The sequence below is a fragment of the Oncorhynchus nerka genome, linkage group LG5 (genome assembly GCF_034236695.1).
Source record: "Oncorhynchus nerka isolate Pitt River linkage group LG5, Oner_Uvic_2.0, whole genome shotgun sequence".
NCBI lineage: Eukaryota > Metazoa > Chordata > Actinopteri > Salmoniformes > Salmonidae > Oncorhynchus > Oncorhynchus nerka.
Genome location: NC_088400.1, coordinates 30361787 through 30386087, shown reverse-complemented (window position 1 = coordinate 30386087; position 24301 = coordinate 30361787). Strand labels below are relative to the sequence as shown.

Below are 24301 nucleotides of genomic sequence, written 5' to 3'. Positions count from 1 at the left end.
TATTTTTTTACGTTTTATTTTTGATATGCTATGACAAAAGTAGTGCACTGGGCCTTTAATAGTGCTGTATTAGCAGACTGATATAAATACATAAATACTGAACCCCCTTTGACTATTAGAGGTGTTAACAACAGGTTGGTTCTACAGTAGGTTATGGGTGTGTCTGCAGGGGGATCTCATCTATTTGGCTGGAAATGGTGCAAAAAGCATTGCAGCATAATTCATCATTATTTTGGCGCAGCTAAATGTGTCTGATACTGTAGATGTGTGTCAGCACTACTGTAAAACACATCAGACAGGATGTGTGTATTATTGTTTCCTATACTGCTAGACCATGAAGCATCACCTGGCGATATCGTCATGTCATGAATAAATGATGGGGCTGATTGGTGTGTTTGTGTGTGTGTGTGTGTGCATACGTGTGCCTGCGTCCGTGTGTAACAGAGGTACCAACTGAGCACCCACACACTCACACGCACACTCATGCTCATCCGCTTATCCGTCTCTGGGCTAATACAGGGGATTAGTTTCTATGAACAGTGGTGACACATGGTTGAACTCACAGATGTCCTGCCACACCCATCATGACCACAGAGCTGTACAGGCCTAACTACACAGTCAGCCAGTCAGCCAGTCAATCAACCAGTTAGTTATCCAGTCAGCCAGGCAGTCAGCCAGTCATCCACTCAGCCAGTCATCCAGCCAGCCAGTCAGCAAGCCAGACAGACAGTTAGCCAGTCATAGTCATTCAGCCAGGCAGTCAGCCAGGCAGTCAGCTAGTCAGCCAGTCAGCCAGCCAGTCAGACGGTCAGCCAGTCACTCAGCCAGACAGTCAGCCCTGGCTTACATAGGAAATGCTTACTGTAGGGATCCCACTAGGACAGCATTGAGCTGGCAGTGCCAGGGTAATCTACACCACAGCAGTGGTACTGCAAGGACACACTGGGCTTTCCCCAGTATAATCACATCTAGACAATTATATATGTCAAATACTGAGGAAAAGTCAGATATTGATTGATTTAAAAACACAGTACAACCACCAAGCAGATAACGGCTTCTAATTGGGTCAGAATATATCTCAGACCTCACAATCCATTGTTTGTAATTCACTTTGCTCTATCTTTTTCATGTAATTATCACCAAACAGTCAAAAAGGTCAGAGACTAAAGCGGTGACAGTGTGTGTGCCAGCCTGCTTGTTCGAGCGTGCGTGTGTGTGTGTGTGTGTGTGTGTGTGTGTGTGTGTGTGTGTGTGTGTGTGTGTGTGTGTGTGTGTGTGTGTGTGTGTGTGTGTGTGTGTGTGTGTGTGTGTGTGTGTGTGTGTGTGTGCCTATACATGTACATGCTGTGAAATAGATGCACCGTCAGAGGAGGAGAGTTACATCAGAAGACTAGAATGTTGTCAGGTCCCAGACAGGTGTGACAGCTTAATGAAAGGAGTGGGGTGTTGACTGCTGGCTTAAATACACTGAACTGCTGATTACCATGACCTCTGCCTTTCAACCAAAGACAAAGACAAGGAAATGTCAGCTGCTTTAAAGAACCTTTTATCAGAGATGATGCAGGCAGAGTAGAGTGACATCCACCCTCTCCTGCTTCCCCTTCCCTCCCCTTGTGTGTGTGTGTGTGTTTGTGTGTGTATGTGTTTGCATTTGCTTGTGTGTGTGTGTGTGCGTGTGCGTGCGTGTGTGTTTGTTTGTATGTGATTGTTTGTATGTGTTTGTGTGTGTGCGTGTGTGTGTGTTTGTTTGTATATGTTTGTGTGTGTGTGTACGTGTGTGTCTGTTTGTTTGTATATGTGTGTGTGTGTGTGTGTGTGTGTGTGTGTGTGTGTGTGTGTGTGTGTGTGTGTGTGTGTGTGTGTGTGTGTGTGTGTGTGTGTGTGTGTGTGTGTGTGTGTAATATGAGCAAAGAAACAAAGGGAAGAGGAAGTCTTGGAGAGGAAACTTTGCTACGTCGGCTTCACATCTCACCTCTTAGGTGTTGTAGACGAGGTCCGGAGGTACAACACATTTCCTGCAATTCTACACAGTTTGACATCTATTATGCCTTTAGAGAGGTATGTTAAGGGGTATATGGAAGGGTATTTTGAAAACACAGTTTAAGTGGAAGGTCCATCCCCAAAGCTGAAATAATTGAATTAATTAGGGAAAACAGATGTGCAACTTTCTGCATTTCAACACATTTTACCATGGTGCAGAGAGAAACTATTTCAGTTTTATAATGCTATTTTGTCATAAGTCCTATAATTTTTTTGCAGTTTTAAAGCAAAATTCCTGCTACTCTACACATTTTGCCCTGAGGTTGAGAGAAAATGTTTCAGTTTTTAAGTAACTGTCCATTGAAAGTCTCACTTCATAAAGTGTATATTCTGTGGACTCGCACCCAAATAATGTTGTTGACTCATCCTATACTCGTATTTGTGGCCAAAGCATACATTGGAGATGTTTTATTATTTCTAAAACACCTCAAACTAGTATCTCAAATAGACCATTTAAAAATGCTTGCTATTTCCTCATACAGGATGATGTCATCCTCCTGAGGAGGATGAGCTGGCCAATCAGCATTTTTAATGACCGATATACGCCCACAACATTCTGTTGTTGGGGTACACCCACACAAAAAAATTGCCTTTTAACATACTTAATTACAATTTCAATCATAATGGAATTAATTAATGTCATATTTCATAGAACTCTGGAAACACTGAACAGTTACTTTAAAGGTCGACTTTGGGTAAAAAACTAAAATATAGAGAGTGATGTCTTGAGATCCAGATGAGGGGTAGAGAGAGGGATGAGGGGTAGAGAGAGAGGGATGAGGGGTAGAGAGAGAGGGATGAGGGGTAGAGAGAGAGATGAGGGGTAGAGAGAGAGGGATGAGGGGTAGAGAGAGAGAGGGATGAGGGGCAGAGAGAGATAGATGAGGGGTAGAGAGAGAGAGGTGAGGGGTAGAGAGAGAGAGATGAGGGGTAGAGAGAGAGGGAGAGATGAGGGGCAGAGAGAGGAATGAGTGGTAGAGAGAGAGACCAGGGGTACAGAGAGATAGAGATGAGGGGTAGAGAGAGAGATAAGGGTTAGGGAGAGAGATAAGGGTTAGGGAGAGAAATAAGGGTTAGGGAGAGAGATGAGGTTTAGGGAGAGAGATGAGGGTTAGGGAGAGAGATGAGGGGTAGGGAGAGAGATGAGATGAGAGGAGAGATGAGGGGTAGAGAGAGAGGGAGAGATGAGGGGCAGAGAGAGGAATGAGTGGTAGAGAGAGAGAGACCAGGGGTACAGAGAGAGAGAGAGATGAGGGGTAGAGAGAGAGATAAGGATTAGGGAGAGAGATAAGGTTAAGGAGAGAGATAAGGTTAGGGAGAGAGATGAGGGTTAGGGAGAGAGATAAGGTTTAGGGAGAGAGATAAGGGTTAGGGAGAGGAATGAGTGGTAGAGAGAGAGACCAGGGGTACATAGAGAGAGAGATGAGGGGTAGAGAGAGAGATACGGGTTAGGGAGAGAGATAAGGGTTAGGGAGAGGAATGAGTGGTAGAGAGAGAGACCAGGGGTACATAGAGAGAGAGAGACCAGGGGTACATAGAGAGAGATGAGGGGTAGAGAGAGAGATAAGGGTTAGGGAGAGAGATAAGGTTAGGGAGAGAGATAAGGGTTAGGGAGAGAGATAAGGGTTGGGGAGAGAGATAAGGTTAGGGAGAGAGATAAGGGTTAGAGAGAGAGATAAGGGTTAGGGAGAGAGATAAGGTTAGGGAGAGAGATAAGGGTTAGGGAGAGAGGAAACGGAACACTTTCTTACGGCAAAGGTCTCGACGGCGACAGTATGACACACATTTCCCCTCTTGTATTGCATCGTCCTTCGAGACGGCCTGCTGGGGGTTCCATTTCCCCCAACAACGGAGGCTGTGGCTGACAGGTTGTAAAGTCACTGGGATGGAATGAGTGTGTAGTGGAGACTGAACTAGAGATAACGCTCTGAGAGGGTAAACAGCTAGCCTGTTGAATGTATCTCTCTGTCTGTCCATCCCAGCCAGGAGAGGAATGCCCCAGACTGTGTTCCCAGCAGCAGGCACCATGTTCACCCCCAGTGGCTTCAGCCCCCACCTGACCTCCACCTGCTCTGAGGCTGACCCTGAGGAGGAGGAAGGCCCCCAGGAGGCCAGAGGACCTGGGGCTTGCGTGGCCGACGGACCCCCCATTACCTCCGCCTCTCTGGACACTCTCATCCAGCACCTAGTGCCCACCACAGACTACTACCCAGAGGTAAACACTACGCTGGTTGTAGTGGCCCCAGCCTCAGCAGTATAAATAGTAGTAGGAATATAATGTTAATGAAAATGGAAATACTGGATGTGTTAACCCATTGTTTCCCTCCACAGAAAGCCTATGTGTTTAACCCATTGTTTCCCTCCACAGAAAGCCTATGTGTTTACGTTCCTGCTGAGTGCTCGTCTGTTCATCTCTCCTCCTGAGCTGTTGGCCAGACTCTGTGACAGCTGCATCAAACAACAACAGTTGGACCAGAGTCCAATGGACACGGTCAGCACTGCTTACACACACACACACACACACACACACACACACACACACACACACACACACACGTACACACACACACGTACACACACACACACACACACACACACACACACACACACACACACACACACACACACACACACACACACACACACACACACACACACACACACACACACACACACAAACCTAAACTTTCCATCCCACTGACTCTGACTGTGTCTCCTCACAGGCTAAAGTGAGGAAGTTTGGTCCCAAGATCCTGCAGCTGCTGACTGAGTGGACAGAGACGTTTCCCACAGACTTCAGAGAGGAGAAGATGGTGGGCCTTTTCAAAGATATCATCCACAGGATAGCACCCTGTGATGAGGTGAGAGGGAGGGAGGGAGTATGAGAGGCTACCCTCCATACTCTCATAAAGGAGACTCAGTCGGGTGAATGGGTGTGGCACTCTGAATGTACAAAACAGTGCAATGTTATGCATTCCTCTTCTACTGCATTACAGGAGAGAGCGGGATAGGGGGAGAGAAAAGAGTAGAGAAAGAACGAGAGAGAGAGAGAGATAGGAGGGAGAGAGAAGAGAGGGAGAAGAGAGGGAGAAAGAGCGAGAGAGGAGGGAGAGAGCGCGCGAGAGAACGGAGAGAGAGAGAGGGAGAGAGAGAGAGAGGAGGGCGAGAGAAAGAATGAAAGAGAGAGAGAGAGGGAGAGAGAGGAAGGAGAAAGAGAGAGAGAGCGAAGGAGAGGGAGAGGGGGGCGAGAGAAGAGAGAGAGGAGGGAGAGGGAGAGAGAGAGAGGGAGAGATGGGTCACAACTCCTGCAGCTCTGTCGCACGCTGGGTCTGTCCATAGTCAATGGTAGGCTTCGAGGGGACTCCTATGGTAGGTACACCTACAGCTCATCCCTTGGCAGTAGTACTGTAGAATACTTTATCACTGACCTCAACCCAGAGTCTCTCAGAGCGTTCACAGTCAGCCCACTAACACCCCTATAAGAAAATAAACAACAATGACAAATAGTTTGATGAAGAATGCAAAAACCTAAGAAATAAAATGATTAACCTATCCAACCAAAAAGATACAGACCCAGAAAACCTGGATCTACGCCTTCACTATGACGAATCACTTACACTATACACTAAAAATACTTGAATCAGTTCTAGAACCCATTATGAGGGACAAACACCAAATTGAAATGGGACAAACACCAAATTGAGACTCCGTGTACAACGTAAAACACCAAGTAATGCATTGCAGAGCAGAATTAGGCCAATACCCGCTAATGAACCAAATCCAGAATAGAGCCGTTAAATTCTACAACCACCTAAAAGGAAGCGATTCCCAAACAAGCCATGAACAAGCCATCACCTACAGAGAGATGAACCTGGAGAAGAGAAATCTGGTCCTGGGGCTCTGTTCACAAACAGACCCCACAGAGCCCCAGGACAGCAACACAATTAGACCCAACCAAATCAAGAGAAAACAAAAAGATAATTACTTGTCACATTGGAAAGAATTAACCCAAAGAACTGAGCAAACTAGAATGCTATTTGGCCCTAAACAGAGAGTACGCAGTCACAGAATACCTGACCACTATGAATGACCCAAAATTAAGGAACTCTTTGACTATGTACAGACTCAGTGAGCATAGTCTTGCTATTGAGAAAGGTCGCTGTAGGCAGACCTGGCTCTCAAGAGAAGACAGGCTATGTGCACACTGCCCACAAAATTATCAAAATCCAGAAAAGAGACTTTAAATTCTACAACCACCTAAAATAAAGTGATTCTTCACTTGAGAGGTTAACAGTTGTTTCCCTTTCCAATAAAGCCCTTAAATTGAAATTGAGAGGGAGAGAGAGAGAATAGAAAGAGCAACGAGGGGAGGGGTTCTTGCATTGGCTCTGCAGCCTCAAGGAAAGAGAGAGAAAGAAATGGATGATGATGAAGGATTAGGGGGGCATGAGGATGAGGGGGAGGTAGAGAGGGATGGAAAATGGAGAGCAGGAAGGGGAGGAAGAGCAGGGAGGGGAAGTGGAGTAGGATGAAAGGGGGTAGATGTGAAGAAGGAAGAAGAGGGATGGAGAGAGAGCAAGAGGAGGGTGATGGTGATGAATTTGCAGCTATTTGTGGTTGCATAGCAGGGCCCAGGCAGTGTTCTGGCTTCAGGTCATTTATGACACGCTATGGGTGATTTACTGAGACTCGACCTACCAGCCCCAACCACCAGCCTTACAGCCACACAGCTCAGCGGGGGAGGGACACACACACACACACACACACACACACACACTGCGGGGAACACAACACACACTCACACACACAGATGAAAAGGGACACACACACGCACGATGGTGTGAAAGAGGGGTGTAAAACTGTGAAGGAGAGGGATGTAGTCTGGAGAGATGATGAGGGTGATGATTATGATGTTGATTGTGATGATGATGGTGATGATGATGAGGAGGAGAATGCTGATGATATTGGGGGTGATGATTGTGATGGTGATGATGATTGCGGTGATGGTGATAATGATGATTATTTATTTTATTTATTGAAACTTTATTTAACCAGGTAGGCCAGTTGAGAACAAGTTCTCATTTACAACTGCGACCTGGACAAGATAAAGCCAAGAAGTGCGACAAAAACAACAACACAGTTACACAAAAACAAAAGTACAGTCAATAACACAATAGAAAAATCTATGTACAGTGTGTGCAAATGTAGAAGGGTAGGTAGGTAGGCAATAAATAGGCCCTAGAGGTGAAAATAATTACAATTTAGCATTAATGCTGGAGTGATAGATGTGCAGATGATGATTTGCAAGTAGAGATACTGGGGTGCAAAAGAGCAAGAGGGTAAGTAATAATTTGGGAATGAGGTGTGCTATTTACAGATTGGCTGAGTACAGGTACAGGTAAGCTGCTCTGACAGCTGATCCTTAAAGTTAAAGAGGGAGATATAAGACTCTAGCTTCAGAGATTTTTGCAATTCGTTCCAGTCATTGGCAGCGGAGAACTGGAAGGAAAGGTGGCCAAAGGAAGTGTTGGCTTTGGGGATGACCAGTGAAATATACCTGCTGGAGCGCGTGCTGCGGGTGGGTGTTGCTATGGTGACCAGTGAGCTGAGATAAGGAGGGGCTTTACCTAGCAGAGACTTATAGATGACCTGGAGCCAGTGGGTTTGGCGACGGATATGTAGTGAGGGCCAGCCAACGAGAGCATACAGGTCGCAGTGGTGGGTAGTATATGGGGCTTTGGTGACAAAATGGATGGCACTGAGAAAGACTACATCCAGTTTGCTGAGTAGAGTGTTGGGGGCTATTTTGTAAATGACATCGCCAAAGTCAAAGATCGGTAGGATAGTCAGTTTTACGAGGGTATGTTTGGCAGCATGAGTGAAGGATGCTTTGTTGCGAAATTGGAAGCCGGTTTTAGATTTAATTTTGGATTGGAGATGCCTAATATGAGTCTGGAAGGAGAGTTTACAGTCTAACCAGACACCTAGGTATTTGTAGTTGTCCACATATTATAGGTCAGAACCGTCCAGAGTAGTGATGCTAGTCGGGCGGGAGGGTGCGGGCAGCAATCGGTTGAAGAGCATTACTTTGGGCTTAGTTTTACTTGCATTTAAAAGCAGTTGGAGGCCACGGAATGACTGTTGTATGGCGTTGAAGCTCATTTGGAAGTTTGTTAGCACAGTGTCCAAAGAAGGGCCAGATGTATACAGAATGGTGTCATCTGCATAGAGGTGGATCAGAGAATCACCAGCAGCAAGAGCGACATCATTGATATATACAGAGAAAAGAGTCAGACTGCCAGAGGTCCGCACAACAGGCCCTCCGATTTGACACACTGAACTCTATCTGAGAAGTAGTTGATGAACCAGCCGAGGCAGTCATTTCAGAAGCCAAGGCTATTGAGTCTGCCGATAAGAAAGTGGTGATTGACAGAGTCCAAGGCCTTGGCCAAGTCGATGAAGACTGCTGCACAGCACTGTCTTTTATCGATGGTGGTTATGATATTGTTTAGGACCTTGAGCGTGGCTGAGGTGCACCCATGACCAGCTCGGAAACCAGATTGCATAGTGGAGAAGGTACGGTGGGATTCAAAATGGCCGGTGATCTGTTTATTAACTTGGCTTTCGAAAATTTTAGAAAGTTAGGGCAAGATGGATATAGGTCTATAACAGTTTGGGTCTAGAGTGTTTGGTGATCTCAGACAATACGAAAGATAAGTTGTATAGGCTAGTAATAGGGGTTGCAACCATTTCTGCAGATCATTTTAGAAAGAGAGGGTCCAGATTGTCTAGCTCAGCTGATTTGTAGGGATCCAGATTTTGCAGTTCTTTCAGATCATCAGCTTTCTGGATTTGGGTGAAGGAGAAGCGCGGGGGGGTGTTGCTGCAGGGGGTGCTGAGATGTTGGACGGGGTAGGGGTAGCCAGGTGGAAAGCATGGCCAGCCGTGGAAAAAATATTATTGAAATGATCGTAGATTTATCGGTGGTGACAGTGTTTCCTATCCTCAGTGCAGTGGGCAGCTGGGAGGAGATGCTCTTATTCTCCATGGACTTTACAGTGTCCCAAACCTTTTTGGAATTAGTGTTACAGGAAGCAAATTTCTGTTTGAACTGACTAACTGACTGAGTATATTGGTTCCTGACTTCCCTGAAAAGTTGCGGGGGCTATTCGATGCTAATGCAGAACGCCACAGGATGTTTTTGTGCTGTTCAAGGGCAGTCAAGTCTGGTGTGAACCAAGGGCTATATCTGTTCTTAGTTCTACATTTTTTGAATGGGGCATGCTTATATAAGATGGAGAGGAAAGTGCTTTTGAAGAGCAACCAGGCATCCTCTACTGACGGGATGAGGTCAATATCCTTCCAGGATACACGGGCCAGGTCAATTAGAAAGGCCTGCTCGTTGAAGTGTTTTAGGGAGCGTTTGACAGTGGTCGTTATGATGATTGTGGTGATGATGATGAGGAGGGTGAGAATGATAATGATGGTGTTTATCATGATTATTATTAGTTGTCTAATCATTCTAAAGTATATATGTCCTTTCCAGGCGTATTGGAAGACACTGAACCAGGTTTTGCAGACACTGAACCAGAAGCTGGCAGCCATCGCCCAGGGAGAGGAGAGCATTGTCAAAGTGAATGCCTCCTCAGTCTCCTCAATCTCAGACAAGCTGGTGGGCTTCAAGAGCAAGCCTCCACCTATTCAGAAGGATATACTGTCTATCTGCAATGACCCATACACACTGGCACAGCAACTCACCCATGTGGAACTGGTAAGAAGAGTGGTAGGAAGAATGTGAAGATGGAATGAAAGGAGAGAGAGGAGAGATGAAAGAGAATGAGATAAGGGTGTGATCGAAGGGAGAGATGATGAGAAGAGGAGAGAGGGGGAGGGAAGAGGAAGGCAAACAGGCAAAGACAGAGAAAGACGATGAGAGATAAATTACAATAAGAGAGAGAGGACGCAGAGGGGAGAAAGGAATAGACACAGAAATGAATTGGAGAATCAAGACAGAGAGAGAAAGAGAGAGAGAGAGATGGAGCACCTAAATCTTCCAAACAAACCAGGGGATATTTAGTTCTAACATTTGCTTGATTACCAGCTGTATTAAATTTGAATGGTCCTCTGTTAGCTCTAGCCTACAGCTGAGTAACAGGCTTTGAATGGTCCTCTGTTAGCTTTAGCCTACAGCGGAGTAACAGGCTTTGAATGGTCCTCTGTTAGCTCTAGCCTGCAGCTGAGTAACAGGCTTTGAATGGTCCTCTGTTAGCTCTAGCCTACAGCTAATTAACAGGCTTTGAATGGTCCTCTGTTAGCTCTAGCCTACAGCTGAGTAACAGGCTTTGAATGGTCCTCTGTTAGCTCTAGGGCCATCCTCCGTAGGCCTGAGTAAGCGTGTATTCTGGTCTGAAAAGCGCAACATCATCTCACAGTTGATGTATGTGACCTGACAGCTTTACACACACGCACGCACGCACACGCACACACGCACGCACGCACGTACACACACACACACACACACACACACAGGGTGAGGGAAGGGGAAGCGGCTTACTTTGGGCTCCCACTAAATGTTGGGACAGATTTGTGAAACACAGACACCACTCATCTCTTAGCTGCATTCCTTTCAGAGTTTGGGTGAAGATGTACTGTAGCTGTGGGTGATTCTCTTTGTTGATATAACAACAGTGACATAGTATGTGTGTTTTCTTATGTTTGTGTATTTTTTATTTGCGTTGCTTAGCCTGTGCATACCAGGGGTCAGCTGTTGCTTCAATGGAATGTGAGATTTCTCAATGATTCATGACTTCCTGTATTGCTTGGCTTCTATTACTGAGATGAATCTAGTTAATATGCACGGCCATGTCGCTCTACTCTGCTCTCTCTGTTTCAGGAACATCTCAGTTATATCGGTCCTGAGGAGTTTGTCCAAGCCTTTGTTCAGAAAGACCCACTAGATAGCACTCAGGTATAGTATAATATACTGCATATCAAAACCTTTTCAGTGGGAATAACATTATAGTACACTGTTGTGTAAATCATTTGTTTACTTTTTGAAAAGAGAGAGAGAGAGAGAGAGAGAGAGAGAGAGAGAGAGAGAGAGAGAGAGAGAGAGAGAGAGAGAGAGAGAGGGAGAGAGAGAGGCCCTGTCTGGTCCTGATTTGCAGTATTCTGTGTTTGTGTCCCAGCAGCCGTGTTTCAGTGAGCAGAAGAAGAAGACCACTAACCTGGAGGCTTATGTCAGGTGGTTCAACAGGCTATGCTACCTGGTAGCTACTGAGATCTGTATGGTAAATGATTTCACGTTATTCTCTTCGTTCTGGTCCTGTATTGCTCATTTGGTAGAGCATGGTGTTTGTGATGTAAGCGCTGTGGGTTTGATTCCCGTGGCCACCCATACGTAAGCATGTATGCATGCATGACTATGCATAAAAACGTCTGCTAAATGGCATGTATTATGATATATTATATTATGCCAGTTGATGATTCATTCATGGTTCTTTAGTGTCACCTGCTGGCCATGTAACATTACTACACTCCTATACCCTTTTGTGAGGCATTTATACTTTCTTCCCAGAACAGGGCCTGTATCCACAAAGCGTCTCAGAGTAGGAGTGATGGTCCCAACCTCCATATAATCCTATTCATTATGTTCTAAAAGGCAAAACTGATACTAGATACGGGCCCTGGGACAAATACTGTATTATTTTGCATGTCATTTACATCCATTATATCCTACTAGCAGCCTGTGTCTATCTCCTCTCAGCCTGCTAAGAAGAAACAGAGAGCCCAGGTGATTGAGTTCTTCATCGACGTGGCCAGAGAGTGCTTCAACATTGGCAATTTCAACTCCCTCATGGCCATCATCTGTGAGTACATCATACATGACCCAAATACTACTATATTTGGCAAAACATCAATATTTGACTTGTGTCTGCTCCTCTAGCTGGTATGAATATGAGTCCTGTGTCTCGGTTGAAGAAGACATGGGGTAAAGCCAAGACTGCCAAGTTCTTCATCCTGGAGGTAAGACTAGCCAACCAGCACAGCCTTAGATATATACCATTGTTAGAATTTGTATGATTTCATTGTTGTTATTATTATTAAACAGTAGTTGTTAAAGTTAATTGTTCATTGGTTTGGGATGAATTGTTAAACTCATCCTCTGTAGCAGAGTTAACTCTATTGAACTTATCCTCTGCAGCAGAGGTAACTCTATTGAACTTATCCTCTGTAGCAGAGGTAACTCTAATGAACTTATCCTCTGTAGCAGAGGTAACTCTAATGAACTTATCCTCTGTAGCAGAGGTAACTCTAATGAACTTATCCTCTGTAGCAGAGGTAACTCTAATGAACTTATCCTCTGTAGCAGAGGTAACTCTAATGAACTTATCCTCTGCAGCAGAGGTAACTCTAATGAACTTATCCTCTGTAGCAGAGGTAACTCTAATGAACTTATCCTCTGCAGCAGAGGGAACTCTAATGAACTTATCCTCTGCAGCAGAGGTAACTCTGAACTTATCCTCTGCAGCAGAGGTAACTCTAATGAACTTATCCTCTGCAGCAGAGGTAACTCTAATGAACTTATAGCAGAGGTAACTCTAATGAACTTATCCTCTGCAGCAGAGGGAACTCTAATGAACTTATCCTCTGCAGCAGAGGTAACTCTAATGAACTTATCCTCTGCAGCAGAGGTAACTCTAATGAACTTATCCTCTGTAGCAGAGGTAACTCTAATGAACGTATCCTCTGCAGCAGAACTTATCCTCTGCAGCAGAGGTAACTCTAATGAACGTATCCTCTGCAGCAGAGGTAACTCTAATGAACTTATCCTCTGCAGCAGAGGTAACTCTAATGAACTTATCCTCTGTAGCAGAGGTAACTCTAATGAACTTATCCTCTGCAGCAGAGGGAACTCTAATGAACTTATCCTCTGCAGCAGAGGTAACTCTAATGAACGTATCCTCTGTAGCAGAGGTAACTCTAATGAACTTATCCTCTGCAGCAGAGGGAACTCTAATGAACTTATCCTCTGTAGCAGAGGTAACTCTAATGAACTTATCCTCTGTAGCAGAGGTAACTCTATTGAACTTATCCTCTGTAGCAGAGGTAACTCTAATGAACTTATCCTCTGTAGCAGAGGGAACTCTAATGAACTTATCCTCTGCAGCAGAGGTAACTGTAATGAACTTATCCTCTGTAGCAGAGGTAACTCTAATGAACTTATCCTCTGTAGCAGAGGGAACTCTAATGAACTTATCCTCTGCAGCAGAGGTAACTCTAATGAACTTATCCTCTGTAGCAGAGGGAACTCTAATGAACTTATCCTCTGCAGCAGAGGTAACTGTAATGAACTTATCCTCTGTAGCAGAGGTAACTCTAATGAACTTATCCTCTGTAGCAGAGGGAACTCTAATGAACTTATCCTCTGCAGCAGAGGTAACTCTAATGAACTTATCCTCTGTAGCAGAGGTAACTCTAATGAACTTATCCTCTGTAGCAGAGGTAACTCTAATGAACTTATCCTCTGTAGCAGAGGTAACTCTAATGAACTTATCCTCTGTAGCAGAGGTAACTCTATTGAACTTATCCTCTGTAGCAGAGGTAACTCTATTGAACTTATCCTCTGTAGCAGAGGTAACTCTATTGAACTTATCCTCTGTAGCAGAGGTAACTCTAATGAACTTATCCTCTGTAGCAGAGGTAACTCTATTGAACTTATCCTCTGTAGCAGAGGTAACTCTATTGAACTTATCCTCTGTAGCAGAGGTAACTCTATTGAACTTATCCTCTGTAGCAGAGGTAACTCTATTGAACTTATCCTCTGTAGCAGAGGTAACTCTATTGAACTTATCCTCTGTAGCAGAGGTAACTCTATTGAACTTATCCTCTGTAGCAGAGGTAACTCTATTGAACTTATCCTCTGTAGCAGAGGTAACTCTATTGAACTTATCCTCTGTAGCAGAGGTAACTCTGGGTCTTCCATTCCTTTAGCGGGCCTCATGATTGCCCCTGTATATATCATCGATAGTAGTCTCTTCATTATTGTTATTTTATTGTCTTTTTTTACTTTAATTTATTTAGTAAATATTTTCTTCACTCTACTTTCTTAAAACTCCATTGTTGGTTAAGGGCTTGTAAGTAAGCATTTCATGGTAAGGTCTGTTGTATTTGGCGCATGTGACAATTACATTTTTATTTCATTTGACTAATATACTATTTTATTTTACTATACAGCATCAGATGGACCCTACTGGAAACTTCTACAACTACAGAACAGCACTTAGGGGAGCCGTCCACAGGTCCCAGACTGCTAATAGCATCAGGGAGAAGGTACAGGCCATCATTCACTTTGTAACTATCCTTACCTGACCCCTACTCATGCACTGAAACCAAGGACACACATCATTAACTCTCTCTCTCTTTTTCTTAGATTGTAATTCCCTTCTTCAGCCTACTGATCAAAGACATATACTTCCTGAATGAGGGATGTGCCAACCGCTTGCCCAACGGCCATGTCCATTTTGCGGTAAGGCTGAAAAGTTCATACTGATACGTACAAATGTGGATTGTACTCTCTCAATTCAATTCCAATGGCTTTATTGGTATGGTAAATATGTTTACATTGCCAAAGCAATCTCTCTCTCTCTCTCTGTCTCTCTCTCTGTCTCTCTCTCTCTCTGTCTCTCTGTCTCTCTCTCTCTGTCTCTCTCTCTCTCTGTCTCTCTCTCTCTCTCTCTCTCTCTCTCTCTCTCTCTCTCTCTCTTTTCTCTCTCTCTGTCTCTCTCTCTGTCTCTCTCTGTCTCTCTGTGTCTCTCTCTCTCTCTCTCTCTCAATTCAATTCAATTCAAGGGCTTTATTGGCATGGGAAACATGTGTTAACATTGCCAAAGCAAGTGAGGTAGACAACATACAAAGTGAATATATAAAGTGAAAAACAACAAAAATTAACAGTAAACATTACACATACAGAAGTTTCAAAACAGTAAAGACATTACAAATGTCATATTATATATATATATACAATGTACAAATAGTTAAAGGTCACAAGATAAAATGAATAAGCATAAATATGGGTTGTATTTACAATGGTGTTTGTTCTTCACTGGTTGCCCTTTTCTCGTGGCAACAGGTCACAAATATTGCTGCTGTGATGGCACACTGTGGAATTTCACCCAAAAGATATGGGAGTTTTTCAAAATTGGATTTGTTTTCGAATTCTTTGTGGATCTGTGTAATCTGGGGGAAATATGTCTCTCTAATATGGTCATACATTGGGCAGGAGGTTAGGAAGTGCAGCTCAGTTTCCACCTCATTTTGTGGGCAGTGAGCACATAGCCTGTCTTCTCTTGAGAGCCATGTCTGCCTACGGCGGCCTTTCTCAATAGCAAGGCTATGCTCACTGAGTCTGTACATAGTCAAAGCTTTCCTTAATTTTGGGTCAGTCACAGTGGTCAGGTATTCTGCCGCTGTGTACTCTCTGTGTAGGGCCAAATAGCATTCTAGTTTGCTCTGTTTTTTTGTTAATTCTTTCCAATGTGTTAAGTAATTATCTTTTTGTTTTCTCATGATTTAGTTGGGTCTAATTGTGCTGTTGTCCTGGGGCTCTGTAGGGTGTGTTTGTGTTTGTGAACAGAGCCCCAGGACCAGCTTGCTTAGGGGACTCTTCTCCAGGTTCATCTCTCTGTAGGTGATGGCTTTGTTATGGAAGGTTTGTGAATCGCTTCCTTTTAGGTGGTTGTAGAATTTAACGGCTCTTTTCTGGATTTTGATAATTAGTGGGTATCGGCCTAATTCTGCTCTGCATGCATTATTTGGTGTTTTACGTTGTACACGGAGGATATTTTTGCAGAATTCTGCGTGCAGAGTCTCAATTTGGTGTTTGTCCCATTTTGTGAAGTCTTGGTTGGTGAGCGGACCCCAGACCTCACAACCATAAAGGGCAATGGGCTCTATGACTGATTCAAGTATTTTTAGCCAAATCCTAATTGGTATGTTGAAATTTATGTTTCTTTTGATGGCATAGAATGCCCTTCTTGCCTTGTCTCTCAGATCGTTCACAGCTTTGTGGAAGTTACCTGTGGCGCTGATGTTTAGGCCAAGGTATGTATAGTTTTTGTGTGCTCTAGGGCAACAGTGTCTAGATGGAATTTGTATTTGTGGTCCTGGTGACTGGACCTTTTTGGAACACCATTATTTTGGTCTTACTGAGATTTACTGTCAGGGCCCAGGTCTGACAGAATCTGTGCATAAGATCTAGGTGCTGCTGTAGGCCCTCCTTGGTTGGTGACAGAAGCACCAGATCATCAGCAAACAGCAGACATTTGACTTCGGATTCTAGCAAGGGAGGCCGGGTGCTGCAGACTTTTCTAGTGCCCGTGCCAATTCGTTGATATATATGTTGAAGAGGGTGGGGCTTAAGCTGCATCCCTGTCTAACCCCACGACCCTGTGTGAAGAAATGTGTGTGTTTTTTGCCAATTTTAACCGCACACTTGTTGTTTGTGTACATGGATTTTATAATGTCGTATGTTTTACCCCCCAACACCACTTTCCATCAGTTTGTATAGCAGACCCTCATGCCAGATTGAGTCGAAGGCTTTTTTGAAATCAACAAAGCATGAGAAGACTTTGCCTTTGTTTTGGTTTGTTTGGTTGTCAATTAGGGTGTGCAGGGTGAATACATGGTCTGTTGTACGGTAATTTGGTAAAAAGCCAATTTGACATTTGCTCAGTACATTGTTTTCATTGAGGAAATGTACGAGTCTGCTGTTAATAATAATGCAGAGGATTTTCCCAAGGTTACTGTTGACACATATTCCACGGTAGTTATTGGGGTCAAATTTGTCTCCACTTTTGTGGATTGGGGTGATCAGTCCTTGGTTCCAAATATTGGGGAAGATGCCAGAGCTAAGTATGATGTTAAAGAGTTTTAGTATAGCCAATTGGAATTTGTTGTCTGTATATTTGATCATTTCATTGAGGATACCATCGACACCACAGGCCTTTTTGGGTTGAAGGGTTTTTATTTTGTCCTGTAACTCATTCAATGTAATTGGAGAATCCAGTGGGTTCTGGTAGTCTTTAATAGTTGATTCTAAGATCTGTATTTGATCATGTATATGTGTTTGCTCTTTGTTCTTTGTTATAGAACCAAAAAGATTGAGAAGTGGTTTACCCATACATCTCCATTTTGGATAGATAATTCTTCGTGTTGTTGTTTGTTTAGTGTTTTCCAATTTTCCCAGAAGTGGTTAGAGTCTATGGATTCTTCAATTGCATTGAGCTGATTTCTGACATGCTGTTCCTTCTTTTTCCGTAGTGTATTTCTGTATTGTTTTAGTGATTCACCATAGTGAAGGCATAGACTCAGGTTTTCCGGGTCTCTATGTTTTTGGTTGGACAGGTTTCTCAATTTCTTTCTTAGATTTTTGCATTCTTCATCAAACCATTTGTCATTATTGTTCATTTTCTTCGGTTTTCTATTTGATATTTTTAGATTTGATAGGGAAGCTGAGAGGTCAAATATACTGTTAAGATTTTCTACTGCCAGGTTTACACCTTCACTATTACAGTGGAACGTTTTACCCAGGAAATTGTCTAAAAGGGATTGAATTTGTTGTTGCCTAATTGTTTTTGGTAGGTTTCCAAACTGCATTCCTTCCATCTATAGCATTTCTTAATGTTACTCAGTTCCTTTGGCTTTGATGCCTCATGATTGAGTATTGCTCTGTTTAAGTAGACTGTGATTTTGCTGTGGTCTGATAGGGGTGTCAGTGGGCTGACTGTGAACGCTCTGAGAGATTCAGGGTTGAGGTCAGTGATAAAGTAGTCTACAGTACTACTGCCAAGAGATGAGCTATAGGTGTACCTACCATAGGAGTCCCCTCGAAGCCTACCGTTGACTATGTACATACCCAGCGTGCGACAGAGCTGCAGGAGTTGTGACCCGTTTTTGTTGGTTATGTTGTCATAGTTGTGCCTAGGGGGGCATATGTGGGAGGGGATGCTGTCACCTCCAGGCAGATGTTTGTCCCCCTGTGTGCTGAGGGTGTCAGGTTCTTGTCCGGTTCTGGCATTTAGGTCGCCACAGACTAGTACATGTCCCTGGGCCTGGAAATGATTGATTTCGCCCTCCAGGATGGAGAAGCTGTCTTCATTAAAATATGGGGATTCTAGTGGGGGGATATAGGTAGCACACAGGAGGACATTTTCTCTGTTAGGATAATTTCCTTTTGAATTTCTAGCCAAATGTAGAATGTTCCTGTTTTGATTAATTTAATGGAGTGAGTTAGGTCTGCTCTATACCAAATTAGCATACCCCCTGAGTCCCTTCCCTGTTTCACACCTGGTAGTTTGGTGGATGGGACTACCAGCTCTCTGTAACCTAGAGGGCAACCAGTGGGTCTGTCTCCTCTATACCAGGTTTCTTGCAGGATGACAATGTCTGTGTTACCGATATCTTTGGTGAAGTCCGGGTTTCTGCTCTTCAGGCCAAAGGCAGATGACCTCAGGCCTTGGATATTCCAGGATGATATAGTGAATGCTTTTTGTTCCATAGAGTGTCCAATGTTGTTGGTCGTGGTTTGGCCTCAGGCCAGTAAGTGTGAGCAGAGCCTGCTGAGCATCTGGTACATGCCATTGGCTTGGGCGAGTGTGAGAGTGGGGGTTGGGACTGTTTGCCCGCTCACTACCTGGGCGTATGTGTGGCTTCCATGTTGAGGCCCTCTTTGCGGGGGTGGGGTGCATGGGGTGGGCAGGAGTGGCATAGGTCTGATCTGAGGGGGCCTAAATGGGGTGTGGGCATGGTTGACGTGGGGGGGTGTTGATTGGTTGGGGTGGGGGTGTGGATGTGTCTGGGTGTGCGGTGGTCTGGATGTAATTCCTCTTGGCGTGGGTCCTCTATGTGTAGGTCCAGGGGGGGGTCCTGCAGGTCTGGGAGGGTGTCTCGCCGGTCTGGGTGGGGTGTCTATTGATCTGTTGCTCCTGTGTGAAGTGTTGGGGATACGTTTGAGAGCGATGTCCTTTAGAGTTCGGGCAAAGGTGGGCACTGCTGCCTTGTAGAGGTGGACCTGGTCATAGAGGCTGTTCAAGTCCAGGGTGGAGTGGTGGGCCAGGAAAACATTTGGTTTTGAGGCACAGTCACGGGAAATACTTGCATTTACCCGCTGTATTGTGGCAGGGTGGAAGTCTTTTCGTGGTAGCAGGGTGGAGATAACCACTTGTGCGTTGGGGAAAGTAGAAGAAGCCTTTTCAATCACTCCCTTCAGTGCTGTGGCCACTCTTTCTTGCTGTGCTCTCAGGTCGTTTGTGCCTGTGTGTATTATTATGTGGCTGGGTGACCCTAGTTTGGCCTCAGACAGAAGGTCTAGGGCGCGCTGGGTGTTTGGACACCAGAGTTTAGACACACTGTGTTTGGGAAAAAGTTTTTCTTCTATATATTTCCCATTTGAGTCCATAAGTAGTACAATCTGTGTCTTGTGTTTGTCCTCAGTGGGTGTGGGGGGGGTTGTCAGAAGGGCTATCAGGCAGGCTGACAGGGGGGGTGCTCAGAGGGGGTGAGAGCCGCTGGGCTTGGGGTTCTTCATTTGTCTGTTCTGCTGTGATGTCGACTCTATGGTCAGGGTCTGGTGTGGACTGTTCTGCTGTGGTGTCGAGACTTTTGTTGGGTGCTGAGGTGGGCTGTTCTGCTGGCTTCTCTGTGGGGGTGGCCACCTCTCTAGTGGGTTGTTCTCTGTCGCACGCCGTCCCCCTCAACCTCTCCTCCATCCCCCTCACCCTCTCCTCCATCCCCCTCAACCTCTCCTCCATCCCCCTCAACCTCTCCTCCACCAGCAGTCTGACACTCTCCTCTAGTGCTCTGTTCTGCTCCTCTTTCTCCTGTTGTATTTGTCTCACCACTGTCCAAAGTGCAGATATGTCTCTGTCCACCTCCAGCTCTCCGGGTCTGGTTAAGGGGCTGTTGTTGTGCTGGACTGTTGTCTGGGTCTGTGCTGACTGAAGTGTAATCACCTGCTGTTCCAGCTCCACCTGCCTTATCTCCAGCTGGGTGAATTTGTCCTTCATTTCAATGAGTGAGTGGTAATCTGTGCTGGGAGGTTGACTCTCTGCTGGGGGTTGCTCGTCTGTGGGGTTACATAATGAAGAGGTCTGGTCTGACCCGCTCGGTGTGGGGGTATCTTTATCAAGGGAGAGCTTCTCCTGCTGGGCTAATTCTTTGATTAGGTGAAAGTCCAGCTGAAACTGTTTGTGATTAACCTGTGCCATTACTGTTCCGGACTTATAGATATTTATATTACTTGACTCAGAGTCCTCGTTATCAAGTATTCTGAGTTTCCACCCCTCGTTAATCCCCGCTCTCGTAACAAGAGGGTAGTGTGCTAATATAGCACTGTGCCATGCCAGGGGATGGTTTGTGTGGAAGATAAGGTTGCTGATGTTCCCATTTTTGTAATAGTCAGCAAAAAGTGTCTCTTGATTTTCCATAAGGAGCTTCATTTTGTAATCTTTTCTTGCCTTATTATTTTTTACATGCACAGGGTACTGTATTTTAATTACCTCTGAACAGCAGGAGGGAGCTTCTAAGGCCTCTCCATTTGGTTGGGGTAGACTGTGTGACTCTCCTGCCATTGTTGGGCTAATGGGCTTTGACACCTCTCACTTGACACGTCGGTGCTAGTTGAAGCTGTATCAAGCTTTGCAGAATTATGTTAGAATTCAGTCCTTATAAAGTAATGTTGTGTATTTCTCTATAGTGCTGTTTCTTGTATTATGGTCTCTTGTTTCTTTAGAGGTTTCACTTTGTTGTCCTTTTTATTTTCCTTTTTCTTCTGTCCTTATTTTGTCTTCCTTTCTTCTGTTAACTAGATATTAACTAGATATTTTTTGTTGTTATTCTTTGTAAGCTAGCTAGCTTCTTCCAGGAGAGTCCCTAGCAACTGCTTAGCAACAAGTAAACAATTCAGCTAGCGATTCAGCTAGCTAAGATAACTGTACAATTTTATGAAAAATAGTTACTTTTTTAAAAGCCTGTCTTTTTGGTTTGTTCCTTGTTTTGTCTTCTATTGAGTCTTGCAGTTTTCTCTTGATTTTTTCGATGTACTTCACTCTAAAAAAACATTTAAATCTCAATATATACAGGAGCTCATTTTTCAGCAGCTGCTCAATTTGGAACTCCGGAACTCTCTCTCTCTCTCTCTGTCTCTCTGTCTCTCTCTCTCTCTCTCTCTCTCTCTGTCTCTCTGTCTCTCTCTCTGTGTCTCTGTCTCTCTCTGTGTCTCTGTCTCTCTCTGTCTCTCTCTCTCTCTGTCTCTCTCACTCTGTCTCTCTGTCTCTCTCTCTGTCTCTCTCTCTCTCTCTCTCTCTCTCTCTCTCTGTGTCTCTGTCTCTCTCTGTGTCTCTGTCTCTCTCTCTCTCTCTCTCTCTCTCTGTCTCTCTCACTCTGTGTCTCTGTCTCTCTCTGTGTCTCTCTGTCTCTCTGTCTCTCTCTCTCTCTCTCTGTCTCTCTCTCTCTGTCTCTCTGTCTCTCTCTCTCTCTCTCTCTCTCTCTCTCTCTGTCTCTCTCTGTGTCTCTGTCTCTCTCTGTGTCTCTGTCTCTCTCTGTCTCTCTCTCTCTCTCTCTCTCTCTCTCTCTCTCTCACTCTCTCTGCTTTCTGATTTTGTTTTCAGAAATTTGTGGAATTGGCTCGCCAGGTGGGAGAGTTTATGACGTGGAAACAGATAGAGTGTCCGTTTGAGACAGACAGGAGCATCCTCCACTACCTCCACACTGCTCCCATCTTCAGTGAGGACGGTAAAGACACGGTCTCACCTAACATGAGTCTTGAAGTAAAAACATTTAATCACACATTACAGTTAAACAATATAGTCACATATCATATTTATTTATTTATTTCATCCCTAGGCCTCTACCTGGCATCCTATGAGAGTGAGAGCCCAGAGAATCAGGTGGAGAAGGACAGATGGAAAGCACTCAGGTATGACAGATATCAGTGATGTAACATAATGAGTCAGTGATGTAGCCTAATGAGTCAGTGATGTAACCTAATGAGTCAGTGATGTAATCTAATGAGTCAGTGATGTAATCTAATGAGTCAGTGATGTAGCCCAATGAGTCAGTGATGTAGCCTAATGAGTCAGTGATGTAACCTAATGAGTCAGTGATGTAATCTAATGAGTCAGTGATGTAATCTAATGAGTCAATGATGTAGCCTAATGAGTCAGTGATGTAGCCTAACGAGTCAGTGATGTAACCTAATGAGTCAGTGATGTAACCTAATGAGTCAGTGATGTAATCTAATGAGTCAGTGATGTAATCTAATGAGTCAGTGATGTAGCCTAATGAGTCAGTGATGTAATCTAATGAGTCAGTGATGTAGCCTAATGAGTCAGTGATGTAGCCTAATGAGTCAGTGATGTAATCTAATGAGTCAGTGATGTAGCCTAATGATTCAGTGATGTAATCTAATGAGTCAGTGATGTAATCTAATGAGTCAGTAGCCTAATGAGTCAGTGATGTAGCCTAATGAGTCAGTGATGTAACCTAATGAGTCAGTGATGTAACTTAATGAGTCGGTGATGTAACCTAATGAGTCAGTGATGTAGCCTAATGAGTCAGTGATGTAACTTAATGAGTCCGTGATGTAACCTAATGAGTCAGTGATGTAGCCTAATGAGTGACATAGTCTTAGCTTGTTAAAACCACCTGTATTTTCCCTCCTATCTGTCTCCAGGTCTAATATTCTGGTGAAGACAAAAGAGCTAAAAGAGCACCATGGCAGCTAACCCTCAGGCCAGCCCAAGGGAGGGAGGGAGGGAGGGAGTGGAATCACTGCACTAAAACAAACTGTGAAGGAGCCTAGCTGGTGCCGAGGTGTTTTCTTCTACACATGAAGTATAGAAGTGATGAAACAATAATGATGAACAAGATTCATCAACATCATGACCAGTAAAAACACAATGGAAGAACAAAGGTCAACAAGCAGTGAAAAGTGAAGCTACTGTATGCACACTAACTGGGGAGTACAATGTCATTACCTTTGGTTTGACTTTTGTACATGGGGTACATAATAAGGGATAGATCAATCCCGCAATCTTGGTGTTTATTTACTCTTTATCATCTTTCTTTGTCTCTCCCTCTCTCATCTTTCTCTCCAAAGCCTTGTGTAAGTTTTCTATTGTACTGTTAGAATCCTTTAAAAGTAAGAGTAACTATGATGTGAAGGGCGCTGGCTTGCCCACTTAGCTGCCGGACTGTGTTTGGTCCTCTACTACTGAAGACTCCTTCTAAAGACTACTACTGAAGACTACTACTGAAGACTACTACTGAAGACTACTTCTAAAGACTACTTCTAAAGACTACTTCTAAAGACTACTACTGAAGACTACTTCTAAAGACTACTATCGATGACTTCTACTAAAGACTACTTCTAAAGACTACTTCTAAAGACTACTTCTAAAGACTACTACTAAAGACTACTTCTGAAGACTACTACTAAAGACTACTATCGATGACTTCTACTAAAGACTACTTCTAAAGACTACTATTGATGACTTCTACTGAAGACTACTTCTAAAGACTACTACTAAAGACTACTATCGATGACTTCTACTAAAGACTACTTCTAAAGACTACTACTAAAGACTACTTCTGAAGACTACTACTAAAGACTACTATCAATGACTTCTACTAAAGACTACTTCTAAAGACGACTATTGATGACTTCTACTATAGACTACTTCTAAAGACTACTATTGATGACTTCTACTAAAGACTAGTATTGATGACTTCTACTAAAGACTACTATTGATGACTTCTACTAAATACTACTTCTAAAGACTACTATTGATGACTTCTACTAAAGACTACTATTGATGACTTCTACTAAAGACTACTTCTAAAGACTACTATTGATGACTTCTACTAAAGACTAATATTGATGACTTCTACTAAAGACTAGTATTGATGACTTTTACTAGACTACTTCTAAAGACTACTATTGATGACTTTTACTAGACTACGTCTAAAGACTACTATTGATGACTTCTACTAAAGACTACTATTGATGATGACTACTAAAGACTACTATTGATGATGACTACTAAAGACTGCTATTGATGATGACTACTAAAGACTACATCTAAAGACTACTATTGATGACTTCTACTATAGACTACTTCTAAAGACTAATATTGATGACTTCTACTAAAGACTAGTATTGATGACTTTTACTAGACTACTTCTAAAGACTACTATTGATGAC

At 43.8% G+C, this 24301-nt stretch overlaps 1 protein-coding gene across 3 annotated transcripts in view; it reads left to right on the top strand.

Moving 5' to 3' along the window:
* The window catches only part of LOC115122190 (ras-GEF domain-containing family member 1C-like), a 62755-nt gene extending 39909 nt beyond the window's left edge, over positions 1–22846 (top strand). For 2 of the 3 annotated variants that reach the window (XM_065018514.1, XM_065018515.1), the window contains exons 2-14: positions 4023–4255; positions 4409–4531; positions 4764–4901; positions 9587–9811; positions 10934–11008; positions 11229–11330; positions 11807–11909; positions 11987–12066; positions 14278–14373; positions 14474–14569; positions 21708–21831; positions 21943–22015; positions 22772–22846. In XM_065018514.1, coding sequence (XP_064874586.1) covers positions 4034–4255; positions 4409–4531; positions 4764–4901; positions 9587–9811; positions 10934–11008; positions 11229–11330; positions 11807–11909; positions 11987–12066; positions 14278–14373; positions 14474–14569; positions 21708–21831; positions 21943–22015; positions 22772–22823 — 1509 coding nt within the window. In that variant the 5' untranslated portion in view covers positions 4023–4033 and the 3' untranslated portion in view covers positions 22824–22846. The remainder of the gene's footprint in view (positions 1–4022; positions 4256–4408; positions 4532–4763; positions 4902–9586; positions 9812–10933; positions 11009–11228; positions 11331–11806; positions 11910–11986; positions 12067–14277; positions 14374–14473; positions 14570–21707; positions 21832–21942; positions 22016–22771) is intronic. The other variant, XM_065018517.1, reaches the window with a different exon arrangement.
* The last annotated feature ends 1455 nt before the right edge of the window (positions 22847–24301 follow it).